This window comes from Falco cherrug, chromosome 13, assembly GCF_023634085.1.
Source record: "Falco cherrug isolate bFalChe1 chromosome 13, bFalChe1.pri, whole genome shotgun sequence".
Taxonomy (NCBI): Eukaryota; Metazoa; Chordata; class Aves; order Falconiformes; family Falconidae; genus Falco; species Falco cherrug.
The window spans coordinates 6,480,177-6,496,769 of record NC_073709.1 but is presented as its reverse complement, the minus strand read 5'-3'; the positions used below and the strand labels follow the sequence as shown (position 1 = coordinate 6,496,769).

The following is a 16,593-nucleotide window of genomic DNA, read 5'->3' as shown; positions in this document are numbered from 1 at the left end:
CCTGCAGGCGGGAGGGCCCACGGGGCCGCCGCCGCCGCCCGCCCGCCTCTCGCAGCGCGGTTCCCGCTCGACCAGCGTTTGCAGTCACAGCAATAATAACGAGGGAGCAGCGCGCAGCGCAGAGCCGGCCGAGCCTGCCCCGGCAAGCGTCCTCCGGCGGCCCGGGAAGAGGCGAGGGCCGCACGGCCACAGAGCAGCTGAGGGGGCGGGCCGGGGTAGGCCTCTGGCGGCGGCCGCTCGCTTTAAGCGGGGGAGGCCGCTCCTCTGTCCCTGTCACCGCGGCGTGTGCGCGTTGCTGGCGGGAGGCGGGAAGAGGGCAGGGAAACGCGCTTCCCGCCCTACCCCGGGCGCGCGCCGAGCCGCCGCCGCCGCCATTTTACCCTCCCGGCCCCGGCGTCCGGCCCGCCCCCTTCCTCCTCCTCCCCGCTCGGCAGCCCGCCGCTCGGCCCGGGGTGGGAAGGCGGGGCGAAAGGGAAGGGGGGAGGGACTCGGCCACCGTCGCCTCCTGCCTGGTCGGAAACTGCCGAGCTGAGCCCGAGCGCCCTGTCCCCCCCTTGCTCCCGTCCCCTCCTCCTCCTTCCCCCTCAGCAAAATGGCGGCGCGTGGAGTCACTGGGAGCCAGTGAGTGACTCGGCTTCTCCTCCCCGCCGCCGCCGCTACCGCCGCCGCCACAGGCTCATTTGCATTGCTCAACCGCCCCATCCCCCCCCTCCCCCGGATCCCGGACCGGCCCCTGCCTCTCCCCCCCCCCCACCTTCTCTTCCCATTCCTTCCCGCCCCCTCCTTCCCCTCCCCCCCGGCTGACCCCCGCCCCGGCCCCCATCAATCATCAATCAGCAGCACCGAGTGGATCAATCAATGGTCGGGAGGAGGCGGCGGCGGCGGCTGCTGCTGTTAATGAACAATGTGTGAGAGCTGCGCCGAGCTGCTGGAGGTGTTAAATGAGAGTAAGTGCGGCCGCCCTCCCCCGCTACCCTCCCCCCAACACTCCTCGCCCCGGGCCGGGACCCCACGTACCCTCCTCTACACGGGCTGGGTTATAACCCCGCTTCATCGCCTTCCTTACCCCCCCACCCGCCCCTCGCCTCTCCCTGCTCGCCGCCTGGCTCGGGCCTCCTGGGCGCGGGGTTACCTCTCTGCCTGCGGGGTGGCCATCGAGGGAGAGCCTGCCCCGCTCTGCGGCTTCCTTCCCCCCCCTTCCCTCCTCTCCGTGCCGGGGCCGGGCGACTTGCGGCCTGGGGAGGGTGCGCCGAGGGGCTGTCCCCGCCGGGCCTTTCGCAGGGCTCCCCCCCCTCGGCCCCGGCCTTTCCCGCCTGCCCCCCGGGTGTCTGCGTGTGGGGCCGGGCGGGGACGTGACCCTGCCGTTGGCATGAGGAGCCCGCTTGGCGCCCTGCATCCCCGGGAAGCCGCAGCGGGGCCTAGCAGGCTCCCCGCTCGGCTGAGGAGGTGCCTGGGCGCTGCTCCGGTGGCTGTTGAGCAGCTGGAGGCCGGGCCTGGGCTGGGTCCCTTTTAAGCAGCAGACAAGGCGACTCGGAGTGATCCTGCCTCCCCCCTCCCCCTCGCCCGTCCGCGGTGTGGGGTGCGGGGGGGAAGGGACGCGGTGGAGGTGGTTTTCGGGTACCTATATTTCCGAAGCGACTGCCTGGCTGTGAGGGAACCGGCGCCTAAAGGAGCCTGGCTCGGCTTTGCGAGGGCCGGGCTGCCGGCGGAGGGGGGGGGGGGGGGAAGGAGCTCCCGGGTGTTTCTCCTCGGGGGTGGTCTCTTGCTCGCTTCCGAAGTTTTTCCTCTTTACAAGTGTTAGCTAAACAGCCGGGAGGGTCGGAGGGTTAATAGAGCAGGTATGCTCCCCGGTGCCGCGGAGATCGGTCTTCATTTTGGGCTCGAAATCCCCTGTTCCCCTCCGCGGTAGGCCTCGTGTATCCCTCGGAACCTGCTCTCCGTTCTCCATGGCAAGCAGGGTACCTTCCCAGCCTCGGAGGCTCGTCTCCCTGCACCGCTTCGGGAACAAAGCCTAAAAACCCATGATTTGTAGAGATCTGGGGAATTTAACGAGCTCATGAGCTGAAGTTTGTGATTAGCGGGAAGTTTAGCTATCTCAAATCCTAAACGTTTTTCCTGGTTTCTCACTGCAGCCTGCTTAGAGGCAAATCGTGTTCCACTAAAGTGAGGCACAGAATGCTTCCTAGAACAGATTTGGATACAGCGTTTTCTTATTCTTAACTCTTGTGAGGCCCAGTTGTATGTGGTGGTGGTTCCTTCCCGAGATACATGAGTAGATACTACAGTAGTTGAATGCTGGCCTCTTGCTTGCTGGGAAATACGACATTCAGTGATGGCCAGCATTTTATTTGAAAAGTAAAAATGTGTGTGTGTAGAAATAACTTTCAGGACAGTCTGAGGCTGGAATAAATCAGATTAAAAGGTTAACGTCAGAGAACTGTTGGGTTGTTAAAATTGTTTGCCAAGTTTGGCTAAGCTTATAATTCCAATATCTTGTTTCGAACAATTGTGATGTTTACTTGATTTAGTACGTGTATCTTATCCGCCTCAACGGGAGAGGTTGGGAATATGTTGGTATTATAGACTGAATGCTTATTTAAACAGTAGGCTCGAAACAAGACTAAACTATCAATGGTATACTGATGACAACTGTTTGTTGGAAGAGATAACTTCGCTTTCTTTTGATGGATTGATAAATAATAGTTTAAACTTGATCAAGATAGATATGATCAGATAGAAAAAAGCTGTAATGTTAAATTTGTTATTTCAAGAAATCTCTTGAATTCCAGTATGAATTTATTTTTAGAACCATTTTAAGGTAATTGGGTTTTAGGTGGATAGATATTCCCTTACAGATAAAGCAATATCTTAAATCGCTATAAATTGCTTTTTTTTTTTTTTTGATATATAACTAGGGTATGGATAATTTAATGGTTCTATGTAACTTAAGGTAGAAATCTGCTATTTAGGAAAAGGAAATTTGGCTTTTTAAGTCAGGTTTATTAGGAAAATTATGCACTACCATGGCTGCATAGTTCACTTCCAAAAATGTTGGTCAGGTAACACTAGCTTTGGCCTTCCATTTAGAGAAACAAGCACACTTCAAATAAACCTAACTATTCTCTGTGTGTGTTTGGATACGAAGGCATATTTGATGGTGCATTGTGTGTGCCACCTACCTTCTTGCTGTATGAGAACGAGTTGTAAGGGGCGGACACTTTCTTTTATAACATCACGTTGTGTTCTTCGTATTTTTAAAGTAATAAATAAAGGTAATGTACAAAAATCACATCAACCCTTGGTTTTTAAAAACAGTGCAGCAAAAATGAAAAGTGGTAGTAAAGAATGAGGTCATGCCCAAAATGTGTGAGCCAGAGACTGCCAGCAGTTTCCTTTTCTGCCCGCTGAGCATTTAGGATCGCCTCTTCACTGAAACTACTGAAACAGTGTTTTGAAAAGGGTCCAGGAAATATAATCTAGTTTGGTTTAGAAATTTCTTGCTAAACTAAACATTTTTACATGAAACACATATTGCCCTTTGTCTTCATTTACCGTAATGTTTACAAAATAATTATTTGGTATCAATTGTATGACAGGTCACTTAGTGAACGCAACAAAGAGTGACAACTCTTACCGTATTGCTTTGGAAAGAACACGTGGGAAGCTCTGGTTTTCTTCAGAAGAAGTTACCTATTTATGGATGACAGAAGGATGGAACGTAACAATTCTGCAAACAGCCAGGCATATTTTTATTATAAGCATATTTGTCCCACTGTAAACTGCTACAGTATTCTGCATCCCACAACAATGTGCAGAGCTGGAGCTTTTTTCTAGCAGTGACCTTTGTGTAGGCCCAGGGTTATGTCTTGCTAGAGCTTGCTACAAGACTCCCAGGTCCTTAGGCCTGATCTGTAACAGGTACTCAGTGGGCCTGCTTCTGTGGCACTCATAAGGGCTGCCTGAGATCTTGTGGGACTGGAAACCTGTAGTTTGAAAAACTTGCTTTTTGGGCAAAGGTTTGTATGGACACGTGTGTGCATGTGTATGTATATAACACAAAGCTTCATTGCTGTGCTTAAGAATGAGAAGGAGCCACTGTTTTGTGGACAGAAGCAGCAATGTTGGTAACTGTAGTCTTGCAGCATCTTTATGGTCAGCATTTGATTTAAGTATGAAACCCAGTAAATTCCCCGATCTTGAAGTTATTTCCTGAGAAGAAGTAGTAGGTTCGAGTTACGATTTCATCCAGGAACTCAGTAAAACACAAATTCCTCTATGAAGTGCCCAGGCTTTAGAGCAGTTTTTGCATTGCAAGACAATCTGTTGTTCACTTAAACAGTCTCATTTCTCATTGAGTGCTCTAGGTACGTTAGCACCACTTACATTTTTCCAGGCAGGGGTTTAATAAGAGTAAAGGCTATAAAAAAGTCTGGTCTGATTTCTGAATTAGTGTTCCACAATGTAAACATTTTTAGTAGCCTTAAATAGAAAGAGAAGGAAAAAAAAAAAAAAAAGGAAGACACAATTGTTTACTTTTTAAGATAAGGGCACATATTTACAAAAGACTTAAGAACAGATTCTCATGGTGTTAATTATAGGGGCTTATTTAAATGTACACGCTTTTTACAGGAAATACGCATGGGGGACATAATATGCTTTTCTGTTAATTTACAGTATTCTGTATCCCAAAATGAACCCTGATATCAACACACTGTATGTTCTTTGGTTTCTTTGCATGCCAGTTCTTGTCAGTCTAGGAGGGATTATATTGAATTTCATTTGTTCTTTAGTAATATTTACATTGCTGTGCTGTCCAGAGGCCCTGATCAGGACAGTTCTGTTTTGCTAGGCACTGTGCAGATAATCCAGATAGTCTTAACCCTAAAGTAAGCCAGGAAATACAGAAGTGTAACATGAAAGATGGATTTTTATGTCTCAAGTCTTTTACACCACAGTTCTGAAGGTTGCTGTGTCACACCTGAAGTCATAGTAATAGTTTGAGCTACCTGTAGAATCGTGCTATCGCTGGGCACTTGGCTTCACTTGAATGTGAAATACTTGATGCTCCATGGAAGTGTTGGGAGTGTAAGATTGTTGTGTGCCTGGGAGTGCTGCTGCTTAGCTTAAAGTGGAAATCTAGTTTTCAGACTGGTCCTGAGTCAGCTGTGCTTGTAGTCCTGGCTGTGGCATGCCCCAGAGAGCCTGGCTGGGCTTGGTTGCCTAAGTGACTTCCCTTTGGGACTGCAGTGGGTATTGATGTGTGTTGACTTAAAACTCCGTAGATTATTTAGGTTTGTTTTGTTCTTGTTGTTTGGGTTGGTTTATGTAAAAGTAATTAAAAGAAATTTAAAATGGAGAAATAGATTTTACTATACAGTGGCAATCATGATTTTAGGTAGCTTTGGTAGGCCAAGTTTATTCCTAGCTCTTGGTTTCTGGGAACTGTTTGTTTTCTTCCCAGCATTCTGCTTCACTTTCTTCAATGATTGCCTCTTTAGTCCATTTTTTTTTTTCCTAGCAGCTCTGAAACGTGGTAAAATCAGTTCACATTAGTGAATAGACACTTCTAGGAATTATTCTATCACACAAACTTGTGGGCCATTTTTCTCGTTATGTTTTCTCATAAACCTTTAGCAAAACATAAAAAAAACCCCAACCCAACCCCAAAACAAAATCCATGCCGTTTACTCAAGCACAGGAGGTGGATGTAGACTAATACTTTCTTTTTCTGCCCATTATCACTGTCAGCTGGCCTACAGAACTGTTGCCAGTATGATCAGGTTCATAAAACACTTGAGATACTGGAGTGGTTTACTGTTTGCATAGCTTCAGGATAGCCCTGAATTTGGATGTTGAAGATGCTTGGCTTGGCTTTCTGGCATTTAGGAAGTACAAAGAGAGTAGATCTGGAGGTTGAGTGAGGCTCTGTTTACCTTGAGATAGGTAAGAAATTGAAGTATTCCAGAACATTGCAGCATTAAGTTTTGGTCTTTGGGAGCTGGAGAGGTTGAATATTTTATGCTGTGAATGTTCATGTATTGTTTTAGATACTGAGTATATGTTATAATAAGTTTATTACAAATATTGCATAACTAGCATCACTTGGTCTACAAGAGCTGCTGTCACTTTTTCAATGGTTGCCTGTAAGCTTCAGTATTGATTATTTGACTACGCCTAGAGTTTTGTGTGGATCTAGTGTTTCATTTGACTGATGGTTCCTCTTGTGCAAAAGTAAGCAGTTGTCTCTGTTGCATGACTTTTTTAATTTATTTTATTTGCATTTTTAAAAGATTCATATTTTCTTTCAGTTTACTTGATATTTCCATGTTCAGAACCTCTGCAGAGACTCTGTAGAGTTATTGGGGTAACTGGCCAACTTTATTACACTAATCTAAATCTTTACTGTCTCCTGTTGAAGAAAAAAAGCTCAATTATTTATAACATTTCGATGCAGCCACTGTTTTGTGTTTACTTTTCGTTTTGTCCCTTTTTAAGGGGATGAGCTGCCGGACTTAAAGAAAAATGAAAATAACTTTTCCTTTACAGCAGTATTGCCAAACTGCAGTTATCATGGACTGTGGTGAAGTGCTAACCTCCTTCTAAAAAAATGGAAGGAGGAACTTGTAACATTTCTAATTGTGAACTTTCTAAAGTAAAAGGGCAGGTGATAGTATAATAAAGTTGTTTTTAACCTGTTGTTTGTAAAGTAGTTGAAGGAAAAATTTAGTGACTTTAATAGCTAAAAGGCTTCTATTTTTAGAACGGTATTTCAGCTTTTGTTTTGTACAATGATTTTGGTTCATGCTATTTGATGTGATCAAAAATGATTTTGTCCTGAACCTTTTCCTGTTCAGGCTGCTGAGGACTGGTTCTTTCTCATTGCTCAAGCTGCTTGAGCATTGATGCTGAAGATTAGTTACATAAATCCCATTCTGCTGAGTTTTGTTGTAAGTTATGGACCATTAACATGTATTTACTGAGATCTTTGCCTTTGTATACAGCGAGATATTCTGCTGGATAAGTACTTGTTACAATATCCTTAAAGTTTAAGAAAGCCATGGAGGCAAACATCCTTATGTTTCTTACCATATGTAAGGAATATTAAGAAAAGTTGTTCCTTTATTCATAGAAGAGATTCTCAGATTTTACGCTGAAGCTGCTCTCGCCTTCCTAGTAAGGGGCCTGCGACTCCAGAGTTACGTTCCTGCTTAGTTATGTGAAAAACTTCAAGGAAAATCAAGAAAGAAAGAAAAATACCCCTTGCTCTATATGACTTTTTTTAAAAAAATATATTTGACTAGTGTAGAGCTTGAAGTCATCTAATTTCCTCTGCAGGAAAACTTGCTGTTAGATTTCCCTTCCCCTCCATACCTTTTGGTGCTGTATGGCTTTTCCTCTGTAGGGGTAGTTTTCAAGTTACGGAAGCCCCAAGTAATAGCAAAGACATGTCCAAGATGATGTGTTTTAGGCTACCCTGGATGTTACCAGTGTCAGTTCCTGGGAGAGACTAGCAGTTATAACTGTCCTTAGATGCTCAGGTGATGTGGAGCATACTGGGGCATTGTTGGTAAGAGGATGCTTGGGTAGAAATTTCGTGCTGCAGTTGAAGGGGCAGTACCTTGGAGAGCAGATGCTGGCCCTGTTTTCCTCTGCCTGCCTTGGAGGCGATAACTTGGCTTTTGGAGGACTAATGGTTTTGTCTTCCATGGAGGGACATGAATGGCTTCAGGGAATTGTGAGCCTCACCTTTTCTTTTAATTCGTAGAAGTCCTTTTTGCTTATTTTTCTTCCATGTTAAACAGTAAAATATATTTCTTTATTGTTAATATCAACTTTTCACTTTGTGGCTTTTAGTTCCTTGCTACTTTGATTTCTCCATGTTACTGCATTTTGCTTCTGTCTTCCTGTGTTCAAGTAACATTGAGTCAGAAAAGCAGATCTTGCTTCCTGGCATCATGTTCTGTGGACAAGTGATGAGCCGCCTGCAATTTGGCATTTTAGAGATTGGAAAAGGAGAGCAGTGTTTACTTCCTCGTTCCTTTTATTTCTTGTATTTTCTTCTTTGAGTATTTAGTCTCATCTAAATACTTGATAATATTCTTACTCTTATCCCGTACCTCATCTTTCTTGCAACTCTTCTGTTAGCTTTCAAAGTTGTTTTTCTGTGCTCGTGATTTTTTCCATTTCTCAGTTTCCATTCTGCTTACCCAAATGCTCTTTCTTTCTTTCCCTCTGTTCTCCACCCTGCTTAATTCTTCAGTGTTGCTGTATGTACAGCTCTGTGTCTTCATATTGTTGTTTCCTTTAACAGGCTTCCATAATAGATTTTTTTTGTTCCAGTATTCTCTTGATGACTTTCAGGTCTGATTCAGAAAAGATGAGAAATACCGCAGTCAGAAGTTGCCTGTGGATGATAGCAGTGCTACATTGGTGTCTTGGTGTTTCCAACAAGTCCTGTTAAGTCTCCCACTGTACAGAAGAGAGTTTCTTAGTGAGAGGAAGGTTTTCTGTATAGAATGGCTTTTATGATGTACTACTTAAAAAAAACCCCCAAAATAAATTCCTTTTTTAAATGTAGCTCTTCTGTTAGTTTTACCAGCTCAGGTAGCTAATAAGTAAGGATTTTTTTGCAGATGAAGCTATGCCTTTAAAGTTATCATGTTGCTGGGACAATGTGAAAAATGATCTTACCATCTTTTGGAGCAAGTGGTTGTCATGATTACTTGGTGCTGCTTATACTATTGTATGCTGCAGTTAAACGTAGTTGTGGCCATTTAATTTCTGTTGTTTAAGCATATGATGGGGTAATTTTTTTCCATTTTGTGTAGCAAATCAGCAATTTCTAGAATCTAATATGTGAAGAGGTGAGAAGCCATTCTCACTTTCTTCCTTTTCTTTTATGGCAATTGATTTGCAGTCTGGATGCTAAACATGGACATACAACAGTGAGGATCTCTGTGGTTTCCTTAACACTTGGTAAAAATACCCAGCTCGTTTGTAGTTTTACACAATTTTACTTTTGGAATTTTCCAGATCAAACATGTATGGTGATAGGTGAACTTCATGAGGAAGTCTCGTGGAAATGCATTACAGCTATGTGCATATGCATAGAATTCCTCTGGGAGATTTAGTGCTGGAACAACTGGTTGAATAAGTTGAAACTTGTCAGAAGAAGTCCTTCTGGAAAAGGCGCCTTTGGGTGTTGACCTTTATTTAACTAATTTGTAGAAGGTACTGTAAATAAGACTTCAAAAAGAAGTGACAATGGACACGCAATATCTGGATCGGCATCCATGCAGTTCATCAGTTCCCATCTGGGAAGCGAATGGCAAAACTTATTTTGCCTCTTTTTCACGCTAGACTGCGGAAGTCTCCAGTTCATTGCACCATTTTATTAACTGACTGCCACTTGAGAGTTTTTAATCTATGTAACTGTATACAGAAAGAGGGAAAACTTTAGGATGAAAACTAAAGCAAAGCAAGGCACTGTGGTCTTAAATATGCTAGCCGGAAGGCTATATGTACTGCTCTTAAGTACTGCATAGATTCCTTGATAGCTGAGAATGTGCTACTTCCATATCTGCTGTGCTAATGAGCAGGCAAGGATAATTTCTTGTAGTTGCTTTTTGGCAGGTTCGTAAGATTAACTGAAGCACTGGAGCTTTCTGCAAGCCTTGAAAAGATAGGGTGGTCCCTGTCCATCTGTGTTCACCCTGCCCCTTGTCCCCCCACCCCCCCTTCTTCCAGCTATAGAAGTGCCTAATTTTTAATTTCTTATTTTGTGCAAAACTAGTGCCCTGAAAACATGACTTACTTCTCTACACTTAGAAGAGCAGAAGTCCTGCTTTTTATGCTGCAAGGGGATTTTTCTTGAGAAGGTCATCTGTTGGCTTCTTACATGGTCTTCTGTAAGAAATCATGGGTACAAAAAGTGTACAAATTGCATGATATTAGTGTGTGTGCTTTATGGGGTGTTGTGCAACACTCATTGTCTTTATCTCTGTTGTGTTTCTCAAGTCATTTTGAGAGGATTTGATAATTTTTAATGAGAGCTTAATTTCATTTTCAGGAAGTGGTCAGTTGCCTGTTTATTCATTTGTGATATGTAACTATTAAATTATTCATAAGTTACAATACAACTCCCTTTGTTTTCACCACTTGTGAAATTAGTTTTTAAAGTATGTGTGAATTGGAAACGTAGTATTTTTCAGAGTTGTTTTCTGCCAGTAGTCTCTGCTTTTTGCAAATCTCATCATCAGTTTTCATTGTAAACTCTCTGAACAAAACAGAGAGTGCTTTTACTTCTGTACTACTACTGCTCACAGAAGCTACAAACAGTGCTGGCAATGGACAATGGCATGTTTGCAATGGAGGACAACTCCAGCAAAGCTGTAGAAGGGCCAGAATATAAAAATCTACTGGGGAATTTGGGAAATGGTTTTTCTGTGAGAGATTTACATACTACAGCTTATGTCACTCTTTTCAGTCACCTGGTCTTTCAGACAGGTGGTGTATTGTGGAATTACACTCTAGGCTCACAGTCATCAGTTGATACAGGAGTCTGAACTTTTGTTTCTTACTTCTTGGTACTGGTATAGGATAGCACTGGGGAGCATGAGCTCAAAAACTTGACAAAAGTATGTTCTTTTGTTTGGTTTAAGGATGGTCAATGCAGTAAATTCTTTGCTGCATTGGCCAATGTCTGACTTCTTTGACTTCTTTCACGGTTAAGGATAACTATTGGTAGTTTGCTTATGCTTGAACTAAGTGGTTTGTTTGGGTTTTTCTCTGAGCTATTTTTTTCCGTAATCTTTGAAATTAAAATTTTACCACAAAGTATTTCAGGTCGTAAGTCTTAATGCTTTATCTGCTGATGTAATATTTAAAGTAGATCAGATTTGAGATCAGTTTTCAGCACTGTCCTGGTAACTCATTAAGTCTTGACATCAGTGCCAGTTTGAATCTTTCCAAAATAAGTTGGATTTGTACATTTTGTTTAGCCATAGTTACAGCTATTGACTTGTGTGTGACTTGCAAAATATTTGTTTATATCAAAACGACATGTGTAAATATGTTTTCTGATGTGTGTATGTGCTTATCATGAAACTTTAATGCAGTCTTGGAGATGCTTCTATAAACCGTAGACATTGCTTTCAACCATGCTTTATTTCTATCAGCTGGCTAGCTGTGAGGAAAAAAAAATTATGCTTTGGCCAAGAAGTTACTGAATACACCGTATTTTTCAGTGAATTATTAAATACAGATTGTTTCATATGTTTGAAAATAGAGAGAGAGTGCAACTTTGCTGCTTGCCTATCCTTTCTCAATATTTTATTCTCCTTTTTGAATGAGGGTTGCTTGCATCTGTGTTGATGAAAACAAATAATGCCTTGGAGTTCACATGCTCAGCAAACTCTTCTTGGGCTTTCAACAAACTGCCTGGAGCTCCATTTAGTATAATGACCCATTGCCCATTCATCTATCTTACCTCCTTGTTTAAGCACGCTCAAATATACTTTGTAAGAAATAAATTAATCATATTTCCTCTCTTGGATTTTGTCCCTAAAACCTGGAGCCGTCATTAGGTGCTTTTGTTGTAAATCTGCTGGTAATCTGTTGCTTCTTACAGGCTGTGGTGGCTTAGTCGTGGACCTTTTCTTTGTGGTTGTGGGGGTAAAGCTGTTGTTTTCTGTAACTGATTCATAATGTGCCAAGTAGTACAGCTGAACTAATTTGCAAGGTTCTCTCTTGAAAGTAGAATGCTTCCTGGAGTACGTATTTAAATTTTTGCATTCCTTGCTACTTTTAATTAAGACTAATAGCACACCTCTTTAGCTTTTGGATCCTTGTTCATGCAATTAAATCTTTGTTCTACTTACAAAACCGTTCGATAAACTTTGAGTTCTATGTTTTCACCTTAAAGTAATAGTTTAAAATAAAGTTCAGAGCTGGAGTATTTAAAGAAAAATCGTTCAAAATCAGTGTCATTCGAGCAGTGATAGATTGTTTTTGAAGGTAATACATTATTACAAGGGAAGAATGCAAGTAGTCTTTATTTTAAACTGAAGGTAAGCAATCCTTTGTCAGAGCAATAGTTGTGGCATTGACAGTGTCAGCCCTAGCTTTTAAATTTACCTTGGGGTAATTAGAGGCGTGCTAGGAAGTTCTGGTTTTATGCAGTGCTTGTCCAATCCTGAATTGATTCCTTAAGAAACTTGTAGTGGCTGTTGTCAAAATATTATGATGGGCAGCCTGACTCTCTGCATCTAGTGTAAGTTTTGGTGGTGTCAAGCAGACTTGATTGTATGGAAATACTGCTTAAATTGAGCCTTTTTTTTTTTAATTAAAAGAGGAAAAATAACTTCATATAAAAGTTGAAAACAAAGTCTTCCCAGAATTGTGATGTCTTATCTTGGAGTCAAAGATGATTTACAGTACTGAGTTAAAATAGGACTCTGAAATTAGACTACTACTATTTTATTTATTTTAACTCCAGCGAATGGCACAAATGCTTTGAAAGTGCATTATAGGTGGTTTTACTTAGTAATATGTAACTTGCCTTTCCCTGGAGAGGGAGGACTGCAATATTTTTGCTGCTGAAAATGCCAAGTTAGCAGAAGGCATAGATCTTTTCATAGATGCCTTCTGTTAGTCATGAGTAACTTTGGAACTGAGCTGATAAACCCTGCTGGACCCAGGCTCACCTGTGGTGGAGCAGCAGCCTGGCGGTACTTTTGCTCAGGCTTCCATGGCAATGCAATGGCCTGGACATCATACTGATCTTGAGCAGGCTTTGTGCGGTGTGAAGGTCAGCAAGCCCTTTCAGAAGCTGGGGGGTTGAAAAGGACAATACTGAGATTTCTGCTGGGTCTTCTTGGGCCAGCAATGCCAGAACAATATGCGGTTTGGCCCGTTTTATTCCATTCACAAGCTGATCTTGCACCATTTCCTACAAGTGTTTGATCAAAAAAGGCATACCTGTGTTACACAGTATTTAACTGATAGAAGCTCATTCTGCTCCTGAAATGTTTCTTGGGTAGTCTTATGCTTCTCTGTATCCATGCTGCTGTGCTGGATGTGATGCTGCTGCTTGTTCTGCTGTCGGCATAACCCAAGCTGAATTGTGTATTTTACATTCCCACCTAGTCCAGATCAAATTTCTGCCACTAGATAGTATGCATGGATTCAGTATTTGTAAACATTGAAACTTCTGGCTAACTGGGAGCAGTGAAAGTTTACATGGCATAATAACTTAAGCTTTGCTTTGTCTGAAAGTTGCAGTCTTGCTTCTGGACCTGAACTGGTAAATGAAATAGCACAGTTGTATTTTGTGTTTGTGACGGTATGTCTGAGAGTTTATTTAGATTATAATTCAGCTGGGTAGTTCTGGGTAGAACCAACTCCAGCGTTCTGGGTAAATTATGAACTGATAATTGAGATTTGGCCACATTTAAAATAATTTCATGTGGAACTGTTTTCCTTGGAAGCAGTTGCTGTGGCATGTTCTCTTTGGGAAGGTGAAAGTCATCAAATGCTTTTAATAAGGACAGTTGTTGGCTGAGGTAGATGTCTATGGCCATTCTAAAGGGGGCATTTTAACCCAAAGCAATCATGACCTAGCATGCTGAAAATTTTGGGATGGCATCACTTTTGAAAGATGACAGTTCTTAAATTTCATACAGCATTTCAGAGTCAGCTTCTGCTGTTTTGCTCTGGACTGCATTAGCATATTATAGTAAAAGGAAAATAGGTGTTTACTGGAGAGGGTGATGGAGATAGGATGGAAGGGGAAATGTAGAGATTCAAAGAGCAAGAACTTGGGGGTGTTTGCAGGGAAATGGGGAGATATATAAAGGTGGAAATTACCCAAGATCAGCTGATGTGCCCTGTTCTGGTGAAGTTGTATCTTAAAAGTGCTGTATAGCTGACGAACATACCAAGGCTTGTGCTACTCCTAGTTGTGTAACTATGCTATGCATTGGAATACTGATACAAAACTCTTCAGGCTCTTTGGATCTCATGGCGGCTATAAGAAATTATGCAGGTGCTGAATAACCAGCAGATGACTGATTTTGGGGATAGTTGCGGAACCAGTTATAACTGCTTTTTCCTTACTCTTCTGAGTACTTTTTGTGTTTCCATTTGAAAGTATACAGTATTGTTTAGACTTGCAAACCTTTGTCAGATTTGTTGAAATTGCTTTTAAGTGTCTGACAGAAGCCAGTAATGTGATCACGGTTCATTTTTCTAAGGAAATGAGAGTTTAAAAGGGTTGGTAATACCTGTCTTTAAGCTATTCTGTTGTCTCTGTAATATTTGCTTTTTAATCTGTATGTTTGTAGTCAAAAGCTTGCAGGAAAGCAGTAAATTTACCAAGCTGGAATATTTATAGTACAAGAAATTTGGATTTTGATTTAGACTTCAAATTAATTCAGGTGTGTTGTGGGATAGAAGCAGGTATAGTTACCCATAATGCTGTACTGTAGTGGTACGATGAGGGCATTGGCAACTTGGTATCATAAAGGGTAGCATAAAACCACTCAGAAGCACCTTAACCATATGATTATAGAACGTTATTACAACAGTATTTTGGGGTACAGATCTGATTTTTTGCTATGTTAACCTGGCATTTGAACCCAGTTTCTATTACTGAAGATTTAACTTTTTTATTTGATAATACATTCTACAGTAGTGTTTCAACACCCTTTGATTATGCGTATCTAGTCAGTGTTTTGGGGTGCTTTTGTTTTATGGAGGCTGAGGAGTGCAAAGAAGGCGCTTTTTTTCTTCACTGGTAAGTTGTAGGGGAGCTTGGACACTTGAACTCTGGCTGTTGAACTTCAAGTTGATGCTGTCCTGTTAGATACTTGTCAGAGATGGCTTTGTAAATGTCTGGAAGAACTCTGGTGAATCAATCTAAGGCAATCATGAATTCTGTATAATAAAAAAGGAGCAATTCTGATAGATGAAAGTAGAAAGGGAATGGGAGATGCTAAACTCTGGCTATCATCTTACTTCCTATTGATCAGAAACAAAAAAACCTTCAATTCATAAAAAAATAGTGTGAACAATGGTACTTACACAGATTATGTATATATTTCTTCTCAGATTAGTGTTACTGTCCCTAATACTATTTCGTTTAGTGTTTGGCTCTTGTTACCTCTATTTAGTCTGTATCAGGGAACAATTTCTGAGAATAATGTCCATTTTGAAAGTGACCTAGTGTTTCCCATGAGAAGCTGATATCAGATGAGGCTTGGGGGAGGAGGGGGAGGGAGCAGAATCTCCATGCAACTCTACCTTGTTACAGTTTTGAATATGTAGAAATTATATATTAAAGAGTTTTCTAGTACTTTTTACTATATTATGTTTCTGAAAGCAGAGAAAGTATACTTCTAGAAATTATTATTTTTACTTGCCATTTGATTTTGTGCTTAGTGTGATAAGTGACCTTTGGGTACAAGATACTCCTCACAAGTCTAGCATGATAGTTGTCCTTGAGGTCTAATTACAGTCTGTTCCTCTAGCTCCGAAGTTCTTGCTAAAAATGCACTTATGACTGAGCTTTGTTTGTTCACAGTTGAAATTATATTGCCTCCTTTTGCAGTTGATTTATATTTTTTTCATCTTCTGTAATTTTCTTGGTTTAGTAGCCTTATTAGTAGGTGGTTGTGGGTTGTGTTTTTTTTTTTCCCGTAGCTTGGGAGATAGTGTTGTTTCTGGTACTATAATACACTTTTAGCATATCACCCTTTTGTGGAAGATTAGGTAAATCACCCAAGTTTTCATTTAAAGCTAGCCAGGTAAAATGGGAGACTGGTGAAAAAGCAAAGAAATAGTCTTTTATCTGAAATGTTTTAAATGTTTACTTTGACCATAGTGTGTTTTGGCTTCTTGTCAGCTACTTCAATATACAATTACATTCTAAGTCTGTCTTACTTTTTTGTTTTTTGAAGAACATCTGCAAACTTACATACTAGAAGATACTAAAAAATCAAGCAATTAATTGTTACTTTCATTTTGTTAAGCAGCTCGACTCTTTCATATATGGGGTTACTGTGACAAAAAGATCCGTAAACTGTCCTGTAAAGATCCAGTGAAATGAGATTGCAAGTATGCAGAAAGACCCCATTTCCTACATTGCATTTGTTGATTATTATGCTGGTTTTGGTTGGGATAGAGTTAATCTTCTACCTGTTTAGCTGGAATTTACCTATATACTAGTCTTTCTTCTTTCTGCTGGCTAGTTCTGTCTTGGATGGATCTGTTTAAGGCCTTCAACATCCTCTTTTTTTTCTCCTACTCTAATAGTAACTGTATCTTCAGTTTCTTCGCCTGTAGGGGAGCAGCACTAGTCTGAAGTTACTCCAGATGGGGCAGGGCAATTTTACTTCTGTAGTCACTACAAAGGTGTTTACTTCTCTCAGCCTCATGCTCCTCACGCTTTCCTTCGCAGCCCCCCCACTGCTTACATGCCTGCTACTCCGAGTATTCAATGGCTTACAAAGCCAACAAAAACATGGATAGTTTTTGGTTAGATTGTTAAATAGAATTTGCTTAGCTCCCACTCTGGCACTCTGGGTTCCTGCAGGA

At 41.7% G+C, this 16,593-nt stretch overlaps 1 protein-coding gene across 9 annotated transcripts in view; it reads left to right on the top strand.

Annotated features, from left to right (window-relative positions):
- Nucleotides 1-807: 807 nt before the first annotated feature.
- The window catches only part of USP34 (ubiquitin specific peptidase 34), a 137,090-nt gene continuing 121,304 nt past the window's right edge, over nucleotides 808-16,593 (top strand). For 8 of the 9 annotated variants that reach the window (XM_055725696.1, XM_055725692.1, XM_055725691.1 and 5 more), the window contains exon 1: nucleotides 808-947. In XM_055725696.1, the coding sequence (XP_055581671.1) occupies nucleotides 905-947 (43 nt within the window). In that variant the 5' untranslated portion in view covers nucleotides 808-904. Of the gene's footprint in view, nucleotides 948-1,135; nucleotides 1,618-16,593 lie in introns of those variants that run through there. The other variant, XM_055725698.1, reaches the window with a different exon arrangement.